The sequence below is a fragment of the Anas acuta genome, chromosome 10, assembly GCF_963932015.1.
Source record: "Anas acuta chromosome 10, bAnaAcu1.1, whole genome shotgun sequence".
Classification (NCBI taxonomy): Eukaryota; Metazoa; Chordata; class Aves; order Anseriformes; family Anatidae; genus Anas; species Anas acuta.
In genome coordinates, this window is record NC_088988.1 from 11517164 (window position 1) to 11544248 (window position 27085).

At 51.1% G+C, this 27085-nt stretch overlaps 1 protein-coding gene across 2 annotated transcripts in view; it reads left to right on the forward strand.

The window, feature by feature from the left end:
• CPNE2 (copine 2) overlaps window positions 1-27085 on the forward strand; it is a 50242-nt gene that overhangs the window by 5945 nt on the left and 17212 nt on the right. For both annotated transcript variants that reach the window (XM_068693754.1, XM_068693753.1), the window contains exons 2-8: window positions 5926-6122; window positions 12427-12606; window positions 16075-16149; window positions 19147-19218; window positions 23722-23805; window positions 25701-25790; window positions 26134-26232. In XM_068693754.1, the coding sequence (XP_068549855.1) occupies window positions 5955-6122; window positions 12427-12606; window positions 16075-16149; window positions 19147-19218; window positions 23722-23805; window positions 25701-25790; window positions 26134-26232 (768 nt within the window). In that variant the 5' untranslated portion in view covers window positions 5926-5954. The remainder of the gene's footprint in view (window positions 1-5925; window positions 6123-12426; window positions 12607-16074; window positions 16150-19146; window positions 19219-23721; window positions 23806-25700; window positions 25791-26133; window positions 26233-27085) is intronic.

A 27085-nucleotide genomic window follows, 5' to 3' on the forward strand; every position in this document is an offset into this window, starting at 1 on the left:
TGGAGAGGAGCTGGACGTTTCGGGTGGCTTGTCCTGCCTGGATTTGGGGGATCTGTGCATGGAATGAAGGAGGCAGGAGGAGGACTTCAGTCTGCCTGACATGCAGCACCTCGGGGCTAAGTCAACATCGAAACTTCAGTGACAGCTTCACCTTTCTGTGCTCTGAAGGTGAGCTGGGACAGTGCAAGTGAAGATTGACTTCAGGAGACAAAGCAGTCCCTGGAGATTGAGGGAAGCCAAATTTTCTGTGGCTCCTGTGCCCAGTGGCCAGGCTCTGTGCTGTCCAAGAAGAGCTGAGGTTGTGTTGTGGTTTTCCCTGGCTAAAATCTGCCTGGAAAGTCTGTTTGGAAAGTACTCTAGGGAGAGGGTTTTGGGGAAGAAGTGATGTAAATAGATAAATTGTGACCACGTAAGCTTTGTTTCTTTAGAAAGCCTCTCCAGGGGGCTGTGGGGCAGCTCCTGGTGCGGTCAGCCCGTCACATCACATCGCGGCGAGGAACCACTGAGCGAGGGCAGGCAAAGGAGAGGAGAGAGAGGTGAGATGCACCCAGGGTCACGCTGGAGTCAGCACTGAGGTGGCCCCAGGCCGCTGGCCATCGTCACAGCTTGCTGGAGACAGGATTTTTTGCAGCAGCGGTGCGAGAAAACCCTGCCGTCAGCACAAGCAGCAATTACCTGGCAAGGCAGTGTTCGGGATGGTTTCCATCGAGAAGGGCTTATTTGGGAGATGACACATTCATGTCATCTTGAAACCTTTTTTTTTTCCTGCTGTGTCAGGCCCCTTGTGCTTCCCTGGTGGGCTGGGCTGAGGTTTGCATTTCCAGAGGTGCTGGTCTGGGGCTGCCTGCCTGCCTCTGTGCTGCCGATCCGCAGGGCTGGAGGTTTGGTGCTCCCAGCAGGGGCGTCCACAGCAGAGGTATTTGCAGAAGAGCCTTGCTGCCGACTGGAGAGGCCAGTGCTGTGTTTTCCCATGCTCTTCTTCCTCCCTCTGCTCTCCCGCTGCCTCTGCTGCCTGTAAGCTCAGAGGTGTCAGGAAATCAGTGATCTTCCCAAAGGAGGGGGGTGGGGGGGCTTCCAAGAGGGACCCAGAGGGACTTGCCATGAGTCTGGTACTTTTGGGGCTGTTACAAACATACCTTGTGCTCTCTGTGAAGTTTGTTGATTTTTAGTTTAAAGGAGAGGAAATCACTGCAGTTTGAGGGTGTTGCTAACATTACAAAAGCCCCCCAAAATGTTTTGCTTAAAATGCTGTGAAAAAGGTGGATTGGGGTACACAAACCCAAATTCTGGCTGCTCACCCCGCTGTGGCATCACCTCGAGACCTGCAGAAATGCGCTGCACGCCCGCAGCCTTTATGCTGTCCCCAGTGTAAGCCCTGCTCGCCCTTCATCCCAGTGCCGAGGAGTTATTGTTCTTCTGCTTCCCTAAAACCACGCAGCTGTTTCCTGTAGTAATGCAAACTCTGACCTGGTGTGATGGTGAGAGAGGGTTTTTTTTTTTCCATTCTCTCTCTTTTTTTTCTTTTTTTCTTCTCCTGTTCGTGCTTAAAACCACCTTACCCTGGCCATTTGGCGTGCTTCTCTCCCGGAGGAGGGAGGAGAGGATGCGTGCATCGCCCTGGGGCTCCCCTTTTTTCTGGGTGGCTGCAGCGCTTGCTGGGCACCAAATCCCTTGCTGCAGGGCGCTGTGCACACAGAGCAGCCTTGGGGGGACACAGTCACGTAGGAAAAAGCACTCAAAATTATGAAGTGCAGAGATGTGTCCATCTCAGGAGGTCCTTGAGGCGTGAATTGCTGGGACCGTGTGATCTGAGCGCACCTCTCCACCCTTCCCTTCTGAGGGCTCTTCTTCAAGCACCTGCTGTGGCCAGTGTCAGATGTTGCAGGAACACCTTCCCGTGTTCCCGGGGTGCAGCGTGGAGCTGGGGAGCTGGGACGGGGCAGATGCACGCCCCCGCTGGGGCTGGACCCGCGCTGCTGGGAGCCGGGCAGCCGCAGGCTGGCGTGCCTTGCAGCAGGAAGCCACGTGGCAGCGCGATAAGCACGAACCTGGCAGCTGTGATTATATGTTAGGAGAATATTTGGCTGCGGATGCCAAGTGAGTCGGAGGACTTAATTTAGGGCAGCGAATGCAGAGAGACGAGAACAAAAAATAAAAAAAAAAAAAAGGAGGAGAGACTGGAATGTATAACGATGGAGAGCTGGCTCTGCTGCCAGCCCCGCTTCCCCCGAGTTCAAAGCATCCCATTGCCCCGGGGGAGGTACTGGATGTGTGCCATCGCCCAGCCCAGAGGTAGGAGCTGCAGGGTGGCCAAGACCCGTTTCTTCCCAATGTGCTTCTGCCCAGAGACTGCTCCCGGGGCTGGACACTGAGCAATTGGGCTGGTTGTGATGCTGGGACACGCAGATGTGTCCGTGCCCTGTTATGGCATCACGGATGCTTTTGGCCTCCTGCCCCATCTCTCAGTGTTACCGTTGGCATTTCCGTGGGTACATGGTGAATTGTTTGGGGAGCTTACCTGGCTGAGAAAAAGACTCTTTCCTTTTATATGGGTTGGTTGTCAGGTGAGTCCATCCCCTAGCCTGGTTTGCAAGCACACAGCTGCTGTGCCTGCAGAGGAAGAGGAGCAGCCCTGCAGGGCATGGGCAGCTTGGCCCAGGGGAAAGCTCCACATCCCTCTTGCTGACTCTTTGGCCTTGGTGAGAGGTGCTCTCAGGAGCTTCATGGGCCCGAAGCTCAGCCACGCGCTGACCTGAGGGTGAGGTGCTTGGAGTGCAGCTGGGGACATTTAGGACGGGACCCCTCTGCTGTGCCCCAGCACCACGGTGTTGGCACAGGGCATGGGGTGCAGCCACCTGGGTGTATCCAGAGGGACCAGAGCTGGCGGGTGATGTGAGAGGTCCACCCGTCTCTTGGGCATCTGCATCCTCAGTGGAGAGCTGGCCTCTGAGGGCCAGATAGATCAGCAGCTCCTTGGTGGAAAAATCACCTTTATCAGGGCTGTGGGGAAGGGGCTGGTGGCATCGTCCTGCTGCCTTTTGCCTTGTTGTTAGTTGCATGCTGGGTGCCTGTGTAATGACACCAGGATCCCACGGAGGGGAGGAAGAGGCCAGTGTCCCAGTCCCTGATTTTGGGCACCTGGTCTGGGAGCAGGTCCCAGTCAGCACTGGCCACCTCTCCTCTCCTCCGTGGATGCTTTGGCTCTGAGCTTCCCGCGCTGCCGGCGCTCTTGGAGGCTCAGCAGGGGCTGGAGTGCAAGCGATGCTCAGCATGCTCAGAGGATGTTTTAGTGCCAGTCAGCCCTGGGAAAAAAAGCTTTTTCCACTGAGTCATTTGCTGCCTCTGTTTTGTGTGAGGCAGCGTCGAGATCTGGGGGGAAGGGGAGATGGAAAAACCCAACCCGGATCTCCCACTCCAGCAGGACCCCATCCACATCAGCACAACTGCACAGTTTGCTTTTTGGAGGGAGTAGCAGGCAGATCGCAGCATAAATAGAACAGGACTGGCTATTTTAAGACATCAATTGCATGATCTGTGTATTAAAAAAATAAATAAATAAATTTGTTTCAGCCACAACTGGCAGTGTGGGCTCGGAGAGGAGCAAGTGCCTGCAGGCAGCAAGGGCTCCAAGGTGGAGGGGCCAGGAGTACTTCTTCCACCTAATTCTGAAGCCAGTTTAAGAAGCCAGTGGGTATTTCTCCTTGGGGTTGCAGCGGATTAGGGTTCCTCACATACACTGTTTTATTTCTTGTTGCTGGGAATTGGGAAGGATGGTGCTAGATGGAGCTGTTCTGGAGGGGAGCAAGTTCTGTGTGGGGCTGGGGCTTGGTGGCTGTTCTGGAAAAGGGATGGACACGTGTGTGCACAACCAGGGATGGAGCTGCCTTCTTCTGGAGAGGTTTCTGGGTTCCTCTGGAGCTGAAACAGTTGTGCCACTCCTGCCCGTTCCATGTCAGCTGGATGAGCAATGGGTTGTGATAGAGCTTGTACCACCGGGACTTAAAGCCAGGCTGCTGTTCAGCAGAAATCTCAGCAGACAGGGCAGGAAGGCTTAGCCTTGTGAAGGAGAGCTGTTTTCCTCCTTCGTGGGACTCCACAGCATGGCTGTGGCACGCGAGGCTGGGTGCTCAGAGTGACATCCCTGCTCCCTCTCTGTCAGCAGCGGCGCCTGCTGAGACTTGTGCCCAGGGAGAATAAACAAATAATATTAATTGGGGTTTCAATGCCAAACAGCAGCAGATGGCTTATCAGGGGGAAGGAAGGTGGTGTTTGAGGTTTTGAGATAAAGCGGATGAGCCAGGAACACTCCTGACGAAGAGGGCTATGGAGAAAAAGTATTGAACCAGCTGACGGGTAGAGCTGTCTTTCCAATAGCAACCCCAGCCACAAGCATTTAGGAATATAACTTAATCTGACAATGCTACGACCTCGCTTTTTTTTCCCTTCCCTTTTCTCCCTTCTCTTTTTTCTGCTGAAGGCATCTTATGTTTTTCACAAGTGGACTGCACGTCAGAAAGCGAACCCGTCAAGTGGGAGGTATATGGGGTTGTCATATTAATAATGGTATAAAGCTCCCATTTATCTCAGTGGAGTAGCTTTGATTGCAGACTTTTGGTAAGCTCTTCTTATAACAAACGAGTTTTTATCGAGGTCCTGTAACTCATCCTGTGCACCAGGTCATACGGTTGTCATATTGGCCTGGCTCTTCGGTCAGACAGCAAATGCTGCTTTGGAATTGCTGCCAGAGCCCCTGCCACCAGCCTGGTGAAAGGCTGGGAGCAGGACTGAGCCAGAACCCAGGGTCAGAGTTTCCCTGCACCTCACCAGCCACAAGGTCTCGCCCCTTTCTTTATGATGATTTGGGGCAGAGCTCACGTCTGGCCATGGTGGTTTGGGACAAACCCATCCATCAGCAGGGACAGCCTGGGAGTGCAGGGCTGCTGCCGTGGGACTGCTGGATCAGCTCGGGGCAGTCCAGGTGCTCCCGTGGGTCAGCTCACAGGACCCACACGTGGGAGCAAATCCTGCACTTTGAGACTTGTTACAGCTCCCCAGCCATTCCGAAAGTGCCAGCCGATGACCAATTTTCGTGTTGAAAAGTATAATGGAAGTGTAATTTCTCCCCACAAAAGACAAATCACGCTGGAGAAAGAGACTGGGAACACCTCCCGTGCTGGGATTTGAAACTATAATTTGGAGATGTCAGCAGGGGACCTGGCAGGGTACTCGGTGGCGTGGCTGTAACCTACAAATACCTCAAGTCATGTTTCGCAGCACCCTGCACAGTCAGCTCCCTCCTGTGCTGGGAGGCCTTCCTAAGCAGCCCCCAGGGTTTGTGTACCCAAGGCGTGGGTACGTGCCTGAGGCTGGCCGTGTACCCCTGGGTGGCTCCAATAATGCAGAGGTGAGGCAGGCAGGAGGGGACACCTTCTGTGATGCGGTACGGTGAATTTGTTCCAGCACAGGCTGGTTAGACGAGTTCAGTCTCCTCTCCTCCTAGTATTTGTCCATACTTGCTGGTCCTTCCACCTTCCCCTCTCTCCAGCAGAGGTGAGATGTCACAAAACCAAAGCCGTCTGTAGGCAGAGGCGATGGCTGCGATGGCCATGCTGGGCTCGCTGCCTTCTGCCAGCTCTGCTGCTGTGCCCAAGATGCTGCCTCGCTTCCTCCTGCTCTTTGGGGACTAAACAGAAGACGTCACCTTTCCTTGAAAACCTATTATTTGTGGAGCAAAGCCATTTTGTTGTTCTGCTGAGCTCCCACTCAGGAAGCCTGGTACGGCACCTGTGTGGGGGTGATGACCGGGCAGGGCAGGTGCTTGACTGCCAGGAAAGCCTTGTAAATGATTTTGCATCCAGCACTTTGTGTGGCTGCCTGCCTTTCTGCTTGCCCTGAGGTCTTTTTCCTTTCTCTCGTGTCCCACAGACTGCCTGGGGTTGCTGCTGCTGGAGTCCATGGCGTACACCGGGACTCCCTCACCAGCGGGGCCTATCGGCTCCCAGTACTGCGTCTGCAAGGTCGAGCTGTCCGTCTGCGGCCAAAACCTTCTGGACAGGGATGTCACTTCCAAATCCGACCCCTTCTGTGTCCTGTTCATGGAAGTCAATGGAAAATGGGTGGAGGTAAGTCCTGAAGCTGGGTGGATTTCTGCCTCCTGTGGTTTGCTGCTCCTGATGTCTCCAAATGACGCTCGTGTTTTGGGCACAAGGACAAACCTGGATTCCTAACCAGAGCACAGACTCTGTGTTGCTCATGGTTGGATCAAGCTGGGTTAACATTTCTTTCAGCATCTTTATCTTTTCCTTCCCTCTGTGCCAGAGCATAGGAGTCCTGCGATAAGGGCTCTTGTGAGGTGCTTTTAGCAAGACATAAATTCGTAAGGGTGAGCTTGCACTGAGGTCTGTGCAAGCTTTCAAGCTCCCTGAGGTTCTGCAGGTCCTGTTCCTCATCACGTTATCTCTTGACCGGGATATGCCTGATTTCCAGATGCTCCTCCCTGCAGTATCACAGTGTGTGTGTGTGGCAACCCCTTTGTGTGGCCTGAAGTGATCTTGCCATGTGTGAACTAGTCCCAGTCACTTCTCAGTGTGCAGTAAGCTGGGAGCACTTCAGATCTGGATGTCTGCAATGCTAATCCCAAGGGACGGTTAGGTATGTGAGGTCCTGCTTGGAGCCAGGCATATTTAGGGCTGAGACAGGATAAGCTGTTTCTTGGATAGGTCACAGGTAAAGTTGTTCCTTGTGCTTCTCTTGGAGAGTTGTTCTTCTAGGGAACAGGAATGTACTGGGTGAAGGTCTGGCAGGCCAGTCCTGTGGTGCAGAGCAGTCCAGGGCTGCTTGTTAGGAGTACCTCCAAAAATCATACCAAGGTCAACAGGCCTTGCTGTGGGCATTCAGCAGGCCTCAGTACAGGCTTTCAATGGGCTGAGAGGGCAGGACGTGGGAGAGGAAGGAGAACATTGTGAGCTGGGTGCACAAAGAGATGTGGATCAGTTCTGATGCAGAGAGGCAGCGACCAGCTGGCAAATCCGGAGTGAATGGGAAGACTTTACAGATACTCTTCTGATGTTCCCAGCCCTCCACTTCAGCAGGATGAGGCTGCTGCTAATGGGGTTAATGGATTGAGAGGGAATTTACCCTCTGGCTGTCTGAATTATTTCATAGCATAAATGAAATGGTCTGATCCCCAAAGTTTGCTTCCAAGCAACCTGCCAGCTGGATGTGATATCCCCCTCCTGCTGGAAGTAGCACTGGAGTACACACCCCACTGCAAGCCACTTTGGGGACTGCACTTGTGCATGTTGATGCACTGTGGTTCATCCAGAGATGCTCAAACTGGCTTTAAAATTGGCTGGTAGTGACCAAGGCTGCTGCCAGCAGTTTTACTGCAGTGGCAAGAGGTTTCACTCAGGGAGGTCTCCCTTTTGGCTACAGAGGGATAGGTTCTGGGCCAAAATGCCTGCAGAAAAAATAAAAATAAAAATAAAAATCACAGAATCACAGAATTAACTAGGTTGGAAGAGACCTCAAGAACATCGAGTCCAACCTCTGACCTAACACTGACACACTAAAAAACATATGTGGGTTTTATTTTATAAGTGTGATTGTAGTTAGATGGTATAAAGCTTTTTTTAGGTTTGTCCATGAGGAAGCAGATAAGCAGCACATTGAGATGTGATGGATGGGTGCAAGTAGTGGTGTTGGATACAGACCTGGTCAGCACAGCACAGAATGAGCAGCCAAGGGGTATTAAATCACCAACCTGCAACAAAAATGTCCCAATTCCCAGGTGGTCTCATTTTTCTGATATCTGAACTAATGAACTAGTGCCAAGGAGCTGATGAATCGAGGTGCATTGGCTAAGGTGTCCTACAGCTGATCTTGATGTCAGCAGGGAGGGTGTGGGAGCAGACCTTGCCTTTGCCATGGTCTGTAATTAATTTTGCTCATCAGGTTGGATGAGACTAATGAGCTTTCCCATCTTGATAGATGTCATCTCTTTGACCTAGTTGTGCTTTTCAGGAATTCCTCTTTTGCTGTCAGCAGTGTCTCAGTCCAGCAGTTTTGATTCCAATGCTTCTTTTGCAATACAAATGTGTGGTTTTGCTGGTTTTGCTTTTTTTTTTTTCCCCTTTCCTCTGCTATTTTTAGCTTCTTTATAATTGACGAGATAGGTGCTGGAAGCCAGCCTTGAATGGCAGATTGCTCAATGCTCTGCTGCTGTTTCAGTGCAGGTCAGCATGTGGCCCAAGCTGGAGATATGTGGAGCTCTCCAGTGGGAACGGCTGCTTCTGGTGTCCGTGTGCAGGGGATGTGTCTGGTCCCAAGCCTCCAGTGCGCTGTGGGAATGGCCAGCACCCAAACCCTTGTGCCCCCACAGCCTCCTGTGCCCCCATGGTGTGGTAGCAGTGCACAGCAACAGGACCTGAGGGAATGGCACGGAGCTGTGACGGGGAGGTTCGGATCCAATTTCAGGAAAAGGTTCTTCACTGGAGGGTGGTTGGGCACTGGAACAGGCTCCCCATGGCAGTGGTCATGGCACCGAGCCTGCTGGAGTTCAAGAAGCATTTGGATGCTGCTCTCAGACATCCTGTCCAGTTTTTGGGAGGCCCTGTGCAGATCCATGAGTTGGACTTGATGATCCTTGTGAGTCCCTTCCAACTTGAGATACTCTATGAATGTATGATACTGGACTGATGTATGGCAAGAGGAGGGACTGGTGATTTGAGGGAGTTGTCACAGTTGAGGCAGTTGCTCCAAGATGAATCCGTTTCCTGTCTAAAGTGTTGTCTCGAATAGCAAAGCTGAAATACAGGGGATGGACAGGGACAGGCCACAATGTGCTCAGCAGCATGCCCTCATCCCATAGCATGTGCTGGCAAGCACTGACACTGCAGGTGCCTCCTCTGCACTGGGGAGAGTGACATGAGTGACATGTTGTGGCCTTGTTTAGAACAAGGGCCTCCAGGATCCTCCCAGCCATCGTCGTGCCAGCACCCGTCCCTGGGTAGTGGGGCTGCAGTGCCTGCAAATGCTGACAGCAGGGGTTCTGTTCTTCTGGCTGTCATTTTTGTTCCCAAATACAATTATTTTGTCTCACTGAGCTTAAGAAGAATTAAAAAAAATATTAATGAATCAGCCTTGGAGGGGGTGGTGGAGGGAGGGAGGAACAAAAAGCACAGGCCCAGAAGTGACATAACGATGGGTAATGTGTCAGCCTTCTGCCTGGTGCTGTCGGCTGGCAGGAGCCAGGAAAGACCTGGCCCATGACTCAGCTGTGCCCTTGCTTTTGTGCCAGCCTGAGTCATCCCTCCTTCCCGAGCCTCGGTGTGGTGGCACTGGGCACCCCTCATCTCCTCTGTTGCTGTGTCTCAGAGGGGTATGGAGGCCGTCAGCTGCCAGCCTGGGGCTCCTAGGGTGTCTTTGGAGGGGAGGACGGCAGTATGGCATGGAGTCTCTGCTCCCAAATGTTCCATCCCGTGTTCCCTGCCCCTCAGGAGAGCATCTCCCAAGTGCAGGGGATGCCTGAATGCCTCCAGCAAACCTCTCCTTGGAAACTGGAGGGCTCTTCAGCTGCGTTAACGCAAGGGTTGCAATTAGAGAAACTCTCCCAGATGTGTGCTTGTTTTGTAGAACTGAGACTCTTGGCCAAACAGAAATCTTCAGTTAGCCCGGTTGCTAACCGAAGGCTCTTAAAAACCCTTGTGCTTTTCTGCTCCTGGGTTGCAAAGCCACTTCTGCTCTTTGCAGGGCACACAAATGTGTGAGTGTCCAGGCGAGAAGGAGGAGGCGGGAGCCCGTGGCCTGGTTGCCTCCTGGTGGATGTTGTGTGAAAAGCCCTTGTGCACGATGGTTACCAGCAGGGTGGAAGGAGAGAGCTGTACCTAACTGAAGACGGAAATATGTGCAAGAAAGCAGCTGAAGCTTGTGACTTTTTTGTGCTTCACACAGTAAGCAGGCAGTTAAACACCTGGTCAGTTGGGTGTTGACAGAAGCCTCCTCACTATGCAAGGGAGAACTCTCGACATGCTCACTGTGTTCCTCTTCCCCTTCCCTGGCCCACCCATTCCTGGTAAAGCTGAAGATGGGACCTCAAGTTATCTCCTTCAAAGCTTCACCTGGTGCTCAGGAGCTGGTTTTATTGGGGAAGGCTGCTCTTCCCTCTCTGCTGCCTGCGTGACACAGGACTCTTGCGGCACAGCCTCAGAGGTGGTGCCACAGCCCATGATCAGCCACGTTTCTGTAGCTCTTCCTTAGCAGTTTGGGCCAGGGAGTGGGCACCTGGCATCCCTGTAATGCACGTGTCCTCAGACCCTTGATGAGGTTGCCCAGAGAAACGGATGCCTCAGCACTGGAAGTGCTCAGAGCTGAGTTGGATGGGGCTTTGAGCAACCTGATGTAGTGAAAGATGTCCCTGGCCATGGCAGGGAGTTGGACTGGGGGATCTTTAAGTGTCCCTTCCAACCCAGACCAGTCTGTTATTCTCCAGTCTCCCAGCCTGGATGTCCCCTTTCACCCAGCCCAGCAGTTTTCGTCGGGCTGGTGTATCCCTGCTGGTGTGGCAGCGTGTAAGAGCATTTGAGCAGTAATAAGTGTCTGATTTCAAGAGCATCTCCACAGTGCAGTTCCTGCTCTTTCTACATTATTTTATTCTCCATTTGCACTCAGAAAAAGGCTATTTTTGTTTCAGTGTAAGGCACAGCTCTTCTTGCAGAGACCTGGGCTCTTTGTATCTTTGGGTGCCCTACAACTACAGCACCCCAAAACAGCACACCACTTGCCTCCAGCCTTGCCATGGATGCATTTTGGATAATGGCAGGGTGGGAAGAAGCACAGGCAGTCTGCTGTCCCCTTCTCAGCTATCCATTATCCCAAAGGGGAAGCAGCTGCCTCGTGAGCTCACTTTTCATCCTGATTTGACTTGGTCCCTGGCTTCCCAGTAGCTCAGGGAACATGAAAGGAGCTAAAATCCATCTCTGATGGACTTAATCTCATATGCTAGCCTCAAAAGGGAATTTGTATGTGTTGTGCTTGTTTGGACAAGCTCAGCACTCATGGATGGCCACTGTTCCTGGTCCACCAGACGTGTCTCTTTCAGCAGATGTTTGGGTCCCGCAGCACAGGCAGTGGCAGAGAGGGAAGGATTTGTGTGAAGCTGCATTGCTCTGACTGGTGCACAACCCGCTTATGTTGATTTATTTGATTTCCATCTCCCCGGAGGGTGAGGCAGGTGGCTATTTTGAGAATACAGCATTTACTTTAGTCTTTTCCTGGCAATTAAGACAGACTAAGTGACCAACTTTAAAAATACTGCGATAGTTGGTATATATAGCAAACTTACCACATTTCCACTCAGTCCCTCCAAAATCTCTCCTCTATGCTGAATGAGTTCCATTGGGACTCAGAGGTACGCGTTTTCATTTTATGCTTTTTCTGTCATGGTGTACTTATTTCTGGCTCTGCTGCTCTGGCAGGCGTCCATCCGTCCTGCAGTCCACGGGTGCCAGTGCAGGAGCTGCTTTCTGTGGAGGTGTTGCCCTGGGACCTGGGTCGCGTCAGGCAGCTCAGCCTTCTCCGCTGGCTGTGTGGACTGCAGGATGAGAAGTGATGCTGGCCAGGGCTGCAGGATGCTGCAGGTGGATGTGATGGTTTTCCTTGGAGCGAGCAGCACTGAGGGAACCGCCTGGTGAGATGTGGTACAGCTGGGCTGGAGGAGAGGAAGGAGCATCTCTCCTTGTCCTGGTGGGTGCTTTAAGTGGCTTGGGGGAAGGAGAAGGGCAGATTTCCATGTTCTGGCAAAATATTCAAAGTGTTGTGTGGAAGGACAGACCCAGCGTGAGGAGATAAATGTGAGGTTTAGTCTGCTCTCTGCTCTGATCAGCTCCCACAACTCATGCCACGTATGTGAATTCCTTCTAAGCACAGCACTTCTTAGTCAGCAGATCTGAGATGCTCCAGGTCATGCTCTGCTGGCTGGGCTCATGCCCTGTGGGTGAAGGCCGTCTGGCCCTTGGCTGCTCACAGGATGTAGGAAGCCAATGGGCTGGTCATGGCCACCTTTGTGCTGGTTCAGGAGGATTTTTGGGGCATCAGAGGAGGGCATTGCACCCATCAGCCTTCCTCCCACTTCTTCCTCTGCAGGGTGCGTCCTGGTCATCTCCCTCTGGAAGGTTGTCTTGGAGAGCAGCGCCAAGTGTTTTTCATGGCAGTGGGCGGACACGGACATGAAGTCCACGTGTCGTATGGTTAATTATGTGTCTCAGGCTTGTAGGGTGTCCAAGCCAGGGTTGCTGTATTACTGCAACTCCTGCCGCTGCCAAAACACCTGAGAAGGTGCAGGTTATCCTCCAGCTGAAGTCAGAAGAGACATTGTGGTGACAAAGGTGTGAGGTACGGATGTCTAAATGCCCCCTTTTTTCTTTGCAGCTCGACAGGACAGAGACAGCGGTGAATAACCTCAACCCAGCTTTCTCCAAGAAGTTCATAGTTGACTACCACTTTGAAGAAGTGCAGAAGCTCAAATTTGCCCTGTTTGACCAGGACAAGTCAAGCATGCAGCTGTATGAGCATGACTTCCTGGGTGAATTTTCCTGCACGCTGGGCATGGTGAGTCTCTGATGTCCTTTCCCTGCTGCTCGCTGTCCTCCAGCAAAGGGACCCCAAATCACAACAGCTGCAGGCAAGCTGGGGGGACAGAGATGCTTCTCTTCTTTACTATGAAGTTTGTTGGATGCTTCCTGGCAAATAAAAAAATAAAAAAATAAAAATTTGATTGCTTGTTGCACATTTTAGGTCAAAGTGTTCCATTTCAGGGCCATTGGTTACTTGCTCAAGTCTCAGCTGGTCATAGTATGGGCTTCTGCTGTTGACTGCAGATCCCTGGGAAAGGTGTGTGAGGATGTTTGCACCCAGTTACTTTGGTCACCTGCGCTGGAAGGTGTTGGAGATAACTGTTTCTTACCAAGGGTTAATAGTAACAGCCCTGATCACCAGCTTGGATTTAGACTTCAAACTTCCAGATGTTTAAAGTTAGGATACGTTGCAGTCTACCTTCATATCTATTTTTTTTATTATTTTTTTTGCAAAGCTTTTGTAATAAAAATTACTGCTTTTTTTCTGTTTGAGAAGAAAGCATTCAGAAAACACAACCTTGGTGTTGTGAAATCATATCTCCTCTGTAGCATGTTGGTGCAGCAATGTTGTCTTTGTGTTCTTGTGGAAGAGCTTTCAGGACACATGCTGTTTATAAGTCTTTGGAAGGTCTTTGCATTCATGAGCCCAGACTCAGAATTGCCGGCTAAATTCTCCAAACTTCTTTGTCTTCTGAGCATGCTCTGACTCAGAGGTGAGAAATGAGGGAGATTTTTCCGTTCTTTTTTAGCCTCCAGCTGCCTGGGGCTGCTGTGGTACCTGGCATGAACGTAGGGACTGGGAGAAGCTGCCTCTTGTATGCTCGGTGCTGGGGGAAGCAGGCACTGCAGTAGGTGCGTTGGCATGGACAGCCAGCCCGAGGTGTGCAGGAAGGCTTATGAACGTGGTTGCTTTATTACACAGACTAATCTGGCACCAGATATGCCAAAGGGAGCTGAATAACTTTGTTATTGCCAGCTAAAGAACTTGTCAGAAGATCACTGACATTTACGGTCTGAGGTTTAACGTCGGTGTTTTTGGAAGAGCTCTGTGATGACCTAATTCTGATCCTGCAGAAATTAAGAAACAGCCCAGGCTGGTGCTCAGTGATAAAGGCCAAACCATGCAGCATTCATTTTCCTGTTGTTAGAATGCAGCCATCCCTCGTGTGGGACAGTTCAGCAGCGCTCATTGTGAGGGCTTGATGAACACTGCAAAAGGAGAAGAACTTAAGGACATAAGGAAACAGAGCTGGAACCTCGCCGTTACTAATCCTACCTCTGCAGAAGTCCAGGGCTCTGATGGAGAGAAGCATCATCCATACACGCTGGGGAAGAGGGTGGAGGAGTCAGCCCCCTCTCTTCCTGCATGTGAGGTCTCCTCTAGGAACCTGTGTCTGGTGCTTTAAAAGGTGATGAGCTCAGTGCACCCCTCCGCTGGGGCAACAAAGGCAGATCTGCATGGCCTCAGTGGCAGCATGAGGTTCTGGCTCTAGTTGCGTGCTGCCCAGCTCTCTTGAAATCATTTTGTGTCCTTTTCACCAAGAAGAGAACTCTAAACTTGTGTGACCTCACGGAAGTATTTGTGCTCTGTGGAAGAGAACTTGCCTTATGCACGTGCTCAGATTTTGATGAGCTTTTGTGGCAGTTCTCGTAAGTGATACGTGAACTTCAATGGGACACCAGCTTGGAACAGAAAGATCTTCTCACATTCCCATTTTCCCTGAAAGCCTCTGCCTGAAAGGTTTTTGTCTTCTCCCTGTGACCAGTGCAGCATCCCTGTGTGGCAGAGCCCAGGGCAGAGGGGGGGTGTGGGGAACCACAAGGGCCTGGGGAGGAGAGGGGTGGAACAGGGAGGACTTGGGCTTGTGGGTTCAGCCACGCTGCTGTGGTGTTTCTGAACTCTGTTTTTTATCTGGTGAGATGTTTTCCTAAGCCCACCTATTTTTGAGGCACGAGCAGCTGTTAGAAGGGAAGGAGGGCAGTCTCGGGCAGCAGTAACCTGCCTCTGATGAACTGCACAATGAGCACCTGACTTTCCAGCTTTGAGTTTGCATCAGAGCCCTGTCAGATCAGCTGGATTGTTTTACTGCAGCTAATTAGGTCTGTGGCGAGATTTAAAAGGATGTTGGGATTGCTTGGGGGCCTGTAATGACCTCTGTGGCTGAGTGAAACCTTAGGAGGGATCAAATTGCAGGCTGCTTGGTGTCCATGGTTGCTTCTTGCCAGGGTTGCAAAGAAATCTTATGCCACAGCAAGGCACAAGTATCTAGCTGTGTTATATGGTGATTCGTACATGTTTTTGGAGCAAAAGCACCAGGATATGGCTGGATTGACGATTCCACCATAACTTGAGGAGCTCCAGTGCTGCTAGCCATGATGGGAAGGGTTTTGCCTCAAAATTGCAAAAAGGGGAGGGAAAAAAAAGCATTTCTGGAGAGCAATAGGAAGAATCCAAGTGTGGCTGAGTCACCTGGATGGTGGTAGCAAGAAGCTAAGCCATTTCATTCGTTCATATTTATTTATTTATTGCTGACTGTGGTATAGGACCAAGGTGGGGCTGCACTTTTTAAATTGTAACCCATAGATTTTGAAGGGGGCCCTGGTAGGTGTGGGAGAAGAGCATGGCTGGTTCCAGCAGGTTGCAGTATGGGGGTCTGCATCCCATGTGGAAGACTTACAGGATCCCCAAATCTGAAGGCACCTAAAAGTCATTGAGCTGGGAAAATCGCAAGGGGTTTAATTCAGCTCCCAGAAGCTTCTTACAAGCCAGAGCTGAAAGGGGAAATGCCTGGAGGGGGGGTGGGCACCACCCCCTGTGCCTTGCTGTGCAGCCTGTAAGTTTAGGAGGATGCTCGGGGAGAGCATCTGGCTTGTGTCGTGGTTTCTCCATGGAAACATGCCCTGGAAGCAAGTTGCTGGCAGGGATCATGTTGGCTGAAAAAAGATTCCGTTTGTGGTTGAAGGGAGTATTTAATGCAGTGTTTGAAAGGTTGAGTTGTGATTGTGCTTGGGACAAATCACAGCAGCTCTGGCTTGGTGAGATCCCACTGATTCGCACCACACAAGCACCTGGTCCGTGGGTTAAACGGGGGGTTTGGCATTGCAGGGGCTGCTCCAGCCTCTTGTGCTGCTGCTGCTGCTCCACACTGTTCAAAAGCCACCTAATGCCCTATGGACTCGGTGGTGTTTTGGGGTTGCTGCATCCCACTCTGTGCCATGGGGCTCTTTTGACCTGGGAAGAGCTGAGCTTCACCCAGGTGCCTCCAGTGATGGTGGCAGCACTGACATCATGGTCATCTCTGAATGTGACATCTTTTTTTTTTTTTTTTTATTGCTGTGAATGCTTAATGTGAATTAACCAACATGAGCAATGATCAGTTGCTTATGAGTCTGCTTTTGATCACTCGTACAATCATGACTTTGTTTTCTTTGTCTTCTCTAGATCGTCTCCAGCAAGAAAATAACAAGAACTCTCCTTCTGGGGAATGGCAAGCCAGCTGGGAAAGGGATGATAACGGTACAGTAACTCATTTACCTTACCTACAGAGCATTTAAATACACGTTATAAAGCAGGGATGATGCAAGACTCTGAGGGGCCCAGGATGCTGCAGTTTGTGCCACAAACTTTTTTTCTTTCATCTCCCACTTTCCTGCCCACCTCTGGTCTGTTTGGAGGATGAGGTATTTGGGCCAGGGACCATCTCATCCAGTCTCTGTCGGTGTCCAGCTCTGTGAGACTTCGATCTGTATTTTGGTCTGTGTGCACTAAAATAAAAATAAATAAATCTGGAGAAGTACAAAGTAAATAGATATTGTTTATTATCTTGTACATAATGCCTGTTCAGACCTCCCCATAGCAGATGGAGGTAAAAGGGCTGAATTCTTTGCTGACAATCAGTGGTTTTGTTTGTAGGAAGAGGATAGGAGTTATGCCGTTAGCAACAAGTCTCATAGCAACAGCCTCTGCTCCTGCTGCAGACCCCTTCGGGCAGTGGCATTCCCACTGCAGATCTATTTAGTGATTTATTTATTTATTTGTTTGAAGAAAAGGCTAAATTTAGGCTCATTTCCCTTATGCCACGTCTCCCATCATTTTCGTTTGCTTCTTCATCACAGTTTTTGTTAAACTTCAGCAGAGCAACAAAGGCGTGGAAGAAAAGGCCAACCAAGAGTTAAAGCACAGTCAGGGTTTAAAAGCACTGAAAGGGTTTAAAAGCAGTTTGAAAGACCAGGAACTGGCTGCTGCAAGGGCATCTCCACTGCTGTTTGCTCTAGAGACTGGGAAGATGCTATTAGCTTTTCTCTCTTAATTGCTGCAGTTAATCTTTAAATGCAAGAGGGAAAGCCACAGCAAAGCTCTTATGGTACCCAATGCCAGTGTGCCTTCCTCAGGAGAGGGCTCTTGCCACCCTGTGCTTGAATGGGAGGGACTGGAGCAGATGGAAAGTTCCCAATCACTTCAAAGTTGCCCACTTTAAAGAAGGAACCTTCTGATCTGTCCACTAATGCATCATTACAATGAAGGGGTCTAAGATGTCTGCTTCGTTTTGTACCATTGGTATAAATATTTGATTTTTTGTTTTAATTATTTATTTATTTTTGCCTCTGCTAAAACCAGGTGATGCAAACAGGCTGTGGTGGCTGGTGTGTGCTGGAAGGACCTTGTCCTCGTAGCCTGGCACCATGCTGGAGAGCAGTGAGCCCCAGGGATAGCGCGGGGCTGCCAGCACTAACTGAGAAAGGATCTTCTGCTTTGGGCTTACAAAGTGTGGGGTTCAGAGCCAAGCCCTGCCTTCCTTAACAGTATTCCCTTAAGCTTTTTCCGAGTTTCCATATTCTTAAATGCTGCACACAAATGTCATTGAGGGGTGAATGCAACAATAGTACCTTGGCTTCATTGCTGGGATTGAGTGAGGGTCCTGAGGTTTAAATAGTTGGGAAAAAATCCCAAAGCATGGCACTGTGCTTATAGGAATTATTATCAAGGTCTGTCCACCAGACAAAGTGGTAGGGAGGTTGTTATTGTCTGAGGGGAGATGCCACAGCATACGTGTTTGTTCTGCACAGCCTGGCTTTTCCTTGGCCTCTGATGATCCCCAAAAAGCAGGGACTCCACACTGGGTCTGCTTTTGATGGGAGTGTCATCTGCAAAGGGCAACCTCCATCTGCTTCCCTACAGCTCCAATCCCTTAAATATGTGCACCCACCAAGGTCTGGGTGGAAGAGAAGAACGATGCTCTGGCTCTGTTAAAGTGAATGGAGAACAATCTGCCTTTCTGCAAACAATGTTCTTAAAGAAATCCAACCCAACAATCTGCCTTCTGAATACAACGCCCTTAAGGAAATACAAACTTATTGGGTGTGTGGGAAAGAGAGCCCCTTGTGGAGCCTGCCCTGAGCTTCTTGTACTCACGGCATCTCACGGGGCTGAGGCTGGCTGGTGTGGGAGCAGCACATCCCTGCCCTGATCCACGTGGAGTCACCTTCCCCTCCTCAGCTGGGAACTTGAGGCTGTGCCTGCAGAGCTGTGTGTCCGTGTGGGGCAGGGGGGATTCTGGTGGCAAACAGATCCCCCGGGGACTGGGCAGAGTGGTCTCTGCTGGGCAGGCTGTGATTCCAGGGCCGTGACTGCCTCCTCAGCTCCGCACGTTCCCCACCTCCCATTAGTGTGAATAACCCTCTGATTGCTCATTCTGAAGAAAATTGTCCCCTTGATTTCACTGTGTTTTTGTAAAGGCCCAGCTGTAATTATGCTACGTGGCCAGTGAAGGACGGCCTCCCTGAGATCCAGTGCAGGCAGTGCCCCGGGGAGGGGAAAATGTCCTCACTGTGCTCCTGGGGGGTCCCCAGCTCCTCAGGCTGGGGGTGCTGAGGAGCACAGCCACGGCTCGAGTCCATGGGGAGGAGAAGGGGGACAGGAGGCAGGAGGTGGAGAGCAGATGTTCAGTCAGGACAGAGCCTTGGGAAGAAATTGAAATGATTCAGAAAACGGCTGCTAACAGAAATGAATAAACGTGTGGGGTTTTTTGGTTTTTGTCTGTTCTTTTTTTTTTTTTTGTTATAAACATTCCCTTTCTTAAAATACCAAGAGACTCATTAGACCGTGTTCCAGACAAAACCAGCCCACTGGTCTTTGGCAGTCAAAGCCATTTTGTTGAAGCATGTGTGAGATAAGTGCCTTAAGCTGAAGTAAGCCAGGCTGCGCTTGTGCCTGCTGTAGCTAGCAGGAGCCACGGTGGGGTCTCCATCCTTGGGCCATCTCTTGGTGGAGTCTTCATCTTGGGTAATGCTGCAAAGATGTGGTGCCACCAGGATTACCCCAAGGGCAGGGACATGGGCACACCATTGTGTGTGATCTTCATTAGATCTTCAAAAGCTCAGGAATGGGTTTTGTAGGAGTTGCACGGTTATCTCCAGCACGTGCGTCCTCATGTGCTGGATTCTTCTCTGGCTTTTGGCTTGCTGTTCACTGACTTCACGCTGAAAATGAACGCAGCTTCCCTTTGTCTTTCAGATAGCTGCCCAAGAGCTCTCTGACAACAGGGTGATTACTCTGAGCATGGCTGGAAGGAAACTGGATAAAAAGGTGAGTGGTGATGTGTCAGAGGATGCAAATGTTAAACTTCTGTCCTTCGTAGGCTGAGGGATCTGAGGAGACCTCTCCTTATGGGTATGGGGGTGTCAGAAAGTAGTCCCACAGCAGAAAGCAGGAGGCTGGGACTGGAGGTCTGGAGTCAGGTCCTGGCTGTGCCACTTGCTGCAGGGTAAGCCTGTGCCTCAGTTTCTCTGCTGCCATCATTTCACCTTCTTTGTGATGCACATTTAAACGGAAAGTTTCTGTGTGACACCGGGCCTGTGTCTTAGAGTGTTTTAAGCTGAACTTATTACTTCACTGCCTGCTCTTTGGAAATACCTCCTGACTGCTCTGACGGTTTTGATACCCATCAAATCAATAAGTGCTCCTGGCCTGTTGCCTTTAGCCCTCCTCAAAATTGAGTGAATGTTTGTTTATATATCAAACAGTAGGGCCCATCTTTTCCAAGGAAGAAGCACTGACCTCATGGAGGTAGATAACGCAGGTGTTGGCTTTGGGTATGACACACAGGGAACTGTAAGCCTTTCTGAGCAGAGCAATCTGACCTTATTTACCAGGCAACCAGAGCAATTCTTCTTAAACCAATTCTGTTGCTAAGCAATCGATGGGACTCCTTTTTTTTCCCTCTTCGTAGTGGGAAAAATGCAGAGCTTGCATTGTTGGCAGGATGGCCCTTGGTTTTCAAACCACGGTAAAGCAAGCATTTAGGCAGAAGGGCATTTGCTGGGGCAGAAACTTTGGGTTGTTCAGTCCCGTTGTCCAAACCAGATGGATGCCCAGTTTATCTGTTTTTCCAAGCTGTTGGGAGTGGCTGTTTTCTCTCCTTCCTACTTACCCTATCTAGTACTCTGCAGTGCAAGGAGCCAGATGCCCCTGCTGAGGAATCCTCAAATAAATTCATTTCCTAAGTGGGCTGAAAAATGTCACTGAGCTGGTGGCTTCCTATGAGATCTGGCTGAGAGTCAACCCCATGCATGTCAATGAAGAAATCTCTGTTGCAACAATTTTCTTCCCGTGAAAAAGCCTCTGTTGTCTTTCAGAGCCAGGGATGAGATTTCATGGCAGGTGTGGTGCCATTCCTTCATGCTTCAGGGTCTCTTTGTGGCCATGGCCATTACGAAGAGCAGGGCCAAGGACCTGGGTCTTCACACAGCCTCCTTGCAGCACTGGGACTTCAGGCATATGTGCACTTCTCATATTGTCAATTTAATTGGTGGCATCACTTGCCCTGTGGGCAGGGGTTGCCTTTCTAACCTGGTTTCCAACCAGGTCCCTCTCCAGCTTCTTCAGATAGGGCAATATACATCTGCCCTTCAGACCCATGGTCAAAAGACAAAAATTCATCATCTGCCTGCAACACTGAAGGCAGTTTGTGATGTAGATGTGTTTGCACAGGAGTAAGGACTGCAAATAATTCTTTTCTGGGTCTCTCTCCAGTTTATCAATAGACCAATTTCCAATCACCCAATTTCCATCAGTCTCTCAGCTCGGAAGCCCAGGTCTTTATCAGCATGAGTGAAGTTTTAAAAGCCCTTCCCAGGCTGAAGTGAGCTTAGCTTCCCTTTCCCATCCTGCTCCTGCTGGTCTTTCCCACTCAGTGGTGTGTGATGAGGCCATGTAAGCCCTGTTGAAGTTGTACAGGGAGTAGAAAGCCCTGGAGGCAGCACTGCCCTGCCCTGTGCTGCTGGTGGTGACCCATGAAATAAATCTTCCAAACAGCCACTGCCCTCATGCTAACTGTACCTTATGCTGCCTGTGCAAAACCCCAGCCCTGGCTTCTCAGGCTCGTGATCTTGCTGAGAGAAGGAGGTACCTTGTGCTGTGGTGCAGGGGGTAAGTGTGCGAGAATGGCAGGAGCCTTCAAAATACAGTCCTGGACTGAAAGGAGCTGCTATGTGGCTGTAGAGAACTTGCTGATGGGCACTTACTGGTTGTGGATGAAATGCCGCCGTGAGAGCTGCGTTAAACAAGTATAAAAGAAAGAATGGAGAAGCAGCAGCCAAGAAAAAATGTGGGGATAAGGGACCAGACTGCAGCTGAGAGCATGGCACCCTCCTGCACCATGCAGTGTGTGGCGGGGGCTGTAGGTCTCATGGGATTTCATCTTGCTGCATCTCAGCTGATCATCCCTTACCAGCAGCCATGCTGCAAACCAGGCCTGTGTGCAGTGACCAACCTGGCCCCAGGACCTCTCTCAGGCCAAGGGCAAGTTCTCCCCATCACACCCCCCCGGTTTGGCCAGGCAATGCTCCCTGCCTCACTTTAAACAGCGAAGCTTCACGGTGGGGAAATACCAGCAGCAGAATCAGCCCGAGGCTTTTGTGCCTTGTGTCAGATCACTTCTTGGTGGAGTTTTAAGAGGAAGAAACTTGCAGAAGAGAAGACATTTGTACCTAGGCTCAGCCCCGGTGATTCCCAGTCCTGTGGCCATTCATGACAGCACTGGAAGCTGTGTTTTGGGGATCTGCATCCTGAGGAACCTGCATCTCTGCCCTCCTTGGCTGCAGTGAGCGAGACCCAGTTTGGATGATGTAGGTGCTTGGACCAGCTTGCAGATCGATCTGGTCTGCTGAGCTCTTTCAGTTGCTCAGTTTCTGTCTCCTGCCAGGCTTGCGTGGGTGAGATGTTGGTGGCTTTGACATTTTAAAATAGCAGTCCACAATCTTGTGGCTTGGAGGCATCTCCCACCCCACTTCGAAAGGAGCAAGGCTGCCTGGGCTTGCAGACTGGGTTTTGCTGCTCCTGGCGCTGTGGGTAGGACCCCTGCGGGCATCCTCCCCTGCTCCCTGCTGCCATCTGAGCTGAAGCCTCCACCAGCTCCCGTGGGCTCAGTGCCAAAGAAACCGCTTTGGGCTGCAGGTTAAGCCAGCACAGGCAGGGACAGGGTCTAGAAGAACGGGTATGTATCAGTGGTTCTTTAATTCATCAGTGAAGCTTTGAAGCACCGAGTCCAGGCTCTGGCTAAGCATGCACGGAACTGCACCACAACCAATTCCCCTGCAGAAAGAATGGCTTGTTCTGCTTTCCTGCAAAAACGGTAGGAGAAAAATAGCATCGGAGCGCCTCCCTTCAAGCTTTTGCTCTTTGCTATTGACTTGCAGCAAGTAATATAAAATAAAATGAAAGCAGTCATCAGAGGTGACTGTGAGTTTTGACTACAGCACGTTACAGTTTCTCCAAGCCAAAATGCTTTGCAGTGATTTACATTTCCAGCTGGCTTTGGAAACAGGATTTGGGTAGAAATGCTAACGGGTTTTCCTCTGGGGCCGTGCTTGAGCCTGCAGCCACACCAGCTGCTGCCTCCTGGGATGGGACCCCCCTGTGTCCAGGTGTACCCTCGGCCCTCTGCATCCCTGCTCCATCACCTGGAAGCCCAAAGGGTCCCTGCCAAAACCCATAGGAAGAAGTTCCTCCAACTGTTTGAGGATTCAGGCAGCCACCTCCATCTGGGAGAAAACCCAGCTGAAACGGCTCTAGTTCTCAGTAAATAGGAAATAATTTGGAATATTTTGGGTTGGGTTCCCTTTTAGCCACATCCTAGTTGTTTTTTTTTTTTTTCTGAATGGGAACAAAGTTCTGCTTGCAAGCACTGGGGCTCCTCTCATGAGTGCTGCCTGCGCCGCCCGCTTGTGCTGCTCTTGGATCTCTGCCCGCCAACAGAAGTTGCCCCCATGCAGATGCCCAGCGGGGAAGTGTGCTTGTGTTTCTCCTACACCAGCAGCCCTTTATCAGGGGAATATCTAAGGAGGTGCTGGCAGGAAAGCAAACACACGCTGGCTGAAGTCTGCGTATCTCAGAGGGTGTTGCATGATCTCTGTCAACACCCGTGCAGCTTACTCCTTCAAGATTTGCTCTGCTCATGCCTCCCTGCTGTGTGTAGGAGGGTTCCCCCTCCCACACCCCCGACACTTGTGCGCTTCATAATTGCGTTTTTGCTTTGAAGCTCTGGATGTTTTTCTAACCCAAACACAGCTGCCTCCCAGCTGGGGCTATTTTCCGGGGCACTGGTGTCCAGAGAGCATGCCAGGGATGGGCTCCCGTGAGCAAAGTCCCACGGGCACGCTCCTGGGCATGGAGTTGCCCAGTGCAAGAATGCCAAGATACCGCGTGAACGTCGACAAGATCTGCATGTCCAGAGCACAAACATTTGTGGAATTGGCATCCCCATGGACCACTCACGCTGGGGATGCAGAGGGAGGCTGGAAGGCACACCCAGTCCTCCCCTCCCTGCGATGGGACCTCTCCTGAGCGCTTTGGTACTCAGTCAGCATTGTGTGTACAGCTCGTACAGCAATAACCATTGTTATTTCTTGCCCGTAAGAGTTTGTAAAGTGTTGCTGTGCTGGGGAAGACAGAGGTGGGTGTTTAAGGTGATTCTTCAAACTGGCCTATGCGCACGCTTTTTGACTGGTTTACAGAAAAAATGATGGGGGAGGAGGGGTGGAGTTCTCTCTTGCAAATCCCTGTGTAACCTGTCCTGTTGTTCTTCCCCAGGATCTGTTTGGAAAGTCAGACCCCTTCTTGGAGTTTTATAAACCCGGTGACGATGGGAAGTGGATGCTGGTCCACAGAACAGAGGTAAGCGCTACTGCAGCCTGAGCTACTGAAACACCACAATCCTGAAATCAGCTTCTTTTACCCTTTATGGCATTATCTCATAAATCACTGATAAAGTTGTGTGGGATCCTGGGAGTGTCCTTTAAGGGTCTTGCTAGGTTTTCTTTAAGTGATGGGGCAGGGAAGGAGATGTTGCCTGCCTTACAGGTGCTCCAGCAGCCTCCTCCTATTAGCCAAACATAAAGCATTGCCCTCGTGCCAGACGAGCAGCTTCATGTTTTGAGACCAGGTACAAAGAAAGGTTTCCTCTTCTTGCAGCTTCGGGTGTATGAATGTAATCAGCTGTTAGCCTGAGGCTGCTGTTTGTCATGCCAAAAGAGATGTGTCTGTTGGGGAAGGATTAGTGCTCTCATTACAGCCTGTTATTTAAGAGAAGGTGTGAACGCTCAGCTGGGTGCGTGAGGTGAAGGAGCAGGATCCTCCTGCACGCCCACCCTTGGGACCTGGCGGCTGGCAGCATATGGGCACCACATCCCGTGCCCGCCTCCCTGTGTGGGCTTCTTGCTCTCCCAGCCTCCTGGAGGAGGTGTTTACAAATTCTCTACTAAACTGTGCTCGCAGTGTCAGGTTTTTTCCTGGTCTGCCTGTAAAATAAAAGCCTGTTGCAAGCCCTGCGTGGTTATTTGCTATCTCTGTCCTGCAGCAGCGGGGACAGACCTGCTCCTCACCTGGTTGAGCAGAAATCTGAGTGCTTTGGAGAGGGCAGAGGGCTGCTCTCACCTGCTGGCAAAGCTTCCTGCATGTGTCTGGCATACTGGGGCTGTGTGTTTGTTCCATAACACAAACACATGCCTCAGCAAGGAGCCTGGCACTGCCTTGTCTCTGCCTGACGCACATCCCTGCGCCTCCTCAGCTCCAGCTGCAGAGCAACAAGGTCCTGTACGGGCAGGTCCCCTGCTCCAGCTGCCCCCATGTGTGCCTTGGCACAGAGCAGGGTTGCTCTGTGGTCTTCCTTTTTTTTTTTTCCCCCTTTCCCTTTTCCTTTGAGCCAGGCTGCCCCCGTAATACTGTACTGTGGGCACAGCCCCATGGAGCAGGGAGATGAGGTGTTGAGTACAGCCTGTGCGAAGGCATGTTTTGGGATAGGAAGGGGCTGGAGGGTTCTTCCATCATAGTAGTGGCCTTTGTCCTCTTCATCAGGCATCTGACTTGGATCACAGTGTATAAATCACCTGCCCGTCTCTTCCACCCTTGCAGTTGTTGTTACAATTCATGTTCCTCGCTTTTCCCTATTAAAAATGTATTAAAACAGCTTCATGGTGCGAATAGTGCTGCTGGTGCTTCACTGAGAACTGCTGTCCTGAAAAGTCTTCGCCAGGCCTGTATTTCTGGGCACCTCTGAGCTTTGTGCCCCTGAGATTTGCATGAATCTTTCTTTCTGAGCAAGGCACCTTTGTGAAGGTGACTTTTCACGTGCCCTTCAAGCATCTCTGATGTCTGCAGCACATGCGGTTTGCTAGCACACCCAGTTTCCACCGAGCAGTTGCATTCTCTTAGTAAATGTCAAAAAGCATCAATTCCATTTCTCCAGCTCAGGCAGCAGATGTGACAGGGAGGAGGTGAGACCCAGGCGTGCCAAGGGCCGTTCAGCTTTCCTGGCCAGCTGTGCTGTCCCACTGCTCTGTCTCCTCGGTGGGCAGACCCTGGATGGGCGCAGTGGTGGCAACCAACAGTCAGCAATGGCTGGGGTGAGGGATGCGGAGTCAGGTTTAGGAGCCCACCGGTTCTAAAGTTTGAGATGTGGCTTTCTGCAGCTCATCTGGGACAGAGTCAGGGTCTCTTGGGAATGTCCCCTGCTTTTTGCCTGTCTCCTGTTTCGCTCACTGTAACCGTGTCCCTCTGTCCCCACCCTGCAGGTGATCAAGTACACGCTGGACCCCGTCTGGAAGCCGTTCACTGTGCCTTTAGTGTCACTCTGTGATGGGGACGTGGAGAAGCTGATAAAGGTAATGGCTGTTTTTGGCATGTGTCATGATGAGATCCATTGTTAAACGTCTAAAACCCCATGGGTTGCTTATTAAAAGAACAATAACAACAACAAAAGCAACAAAACCCCAAAAACAAAACTGAAAAAATCTCAGTTGGAGGTCTCCAAAGCGGGGGAGGAGGGAACCTCAAATGTCCCCGCAGAGGTGGGAGCATTGGAGGGCTGTGGCTGTCTTGTGCTGCAGCACGGAGGAAGAGGATGCCAGCCCGTGGGCAGAGCAGAGGGACTCCGTGCCCTCGTAGCAGGGGTGTAAGGGGTGTATTCACTGCGTCTGAGGCTGGCTCGTGCTCCTTCTGCCGCAGGTCATGTGTTATGACTACGACAGCGACGGGGGACATGACTTCATCGGGGAGTTTCAGACCTCAGTGGCCAGGATGTGTGAAGCCCAGGATGCCTTTCCAGTAAGTGCCATCACGTTTTACAGGCAGAACAAGGCAGCGACAGCAGAGGGGCAGCTCCTTGGGGCTAGAGGTGGATTTTGCTGCTTGCACCGAGACCGTCAGCCTGTTCTGGGGTCCAGGGAGGCTCAAAGGAGTGGAGAAACCTATTTATTCTCCCACCGACACCATGAATAACTCAGGCCACTGTTGTAGCTGAGCTATCTGAGTTACAGAGCATGAAGGCAGTCTTGTCTGAAAATCTCAGATACCTGAAGCAGCATCTGTGGCTTGGCGGATGCCCTGTGATTTGGGGGGCCAAAGCGAGAGGGGCTCCCTGCCTTCCCTGCACAGTGTGCGGTGCTGCTGAGATTTTGTCTGCTGCAGGGACAGCCTGGCCCCAGGAGGCAGGGACATCTGCCATGGGTTTTGTGGCATAAAGCTGTCTCCATCTTCCTGGTGAAATGCTGGCCAGCAGCCTCTGCAGATGCCACCTGATTCAAGGCATGTCATGCAGGGTTCTGAATAGACAGTGTTTTCCACTGCAGTGTAGCTAGGACTACAAAAATAGGAAGTCTTGGCTGGGAAGTAGGTATATGTAAAGTAACGCACAGTATAATTAGAAAAGTTAATTAGTTTTCTGGGAAATGTAATGGCTGGGACACTGAGGCACAAAGGCATGAAGTGTCCTGTCCGAGACCACACGAGCTGATGGAGCCAGAGCCCGTTTTTGAATTTGAGAGGATTTGGGAGCCGTTTTTTCGTTGTACGTGCAACCTGCAGCCTAGCAATAAAATCTTTTCTCTCCATTGGACCCTGGGAGATGCTGGTCACAGGAGAGTTAAGCTCTCCTTGCTGCACACTTGTGCCGCCGTGC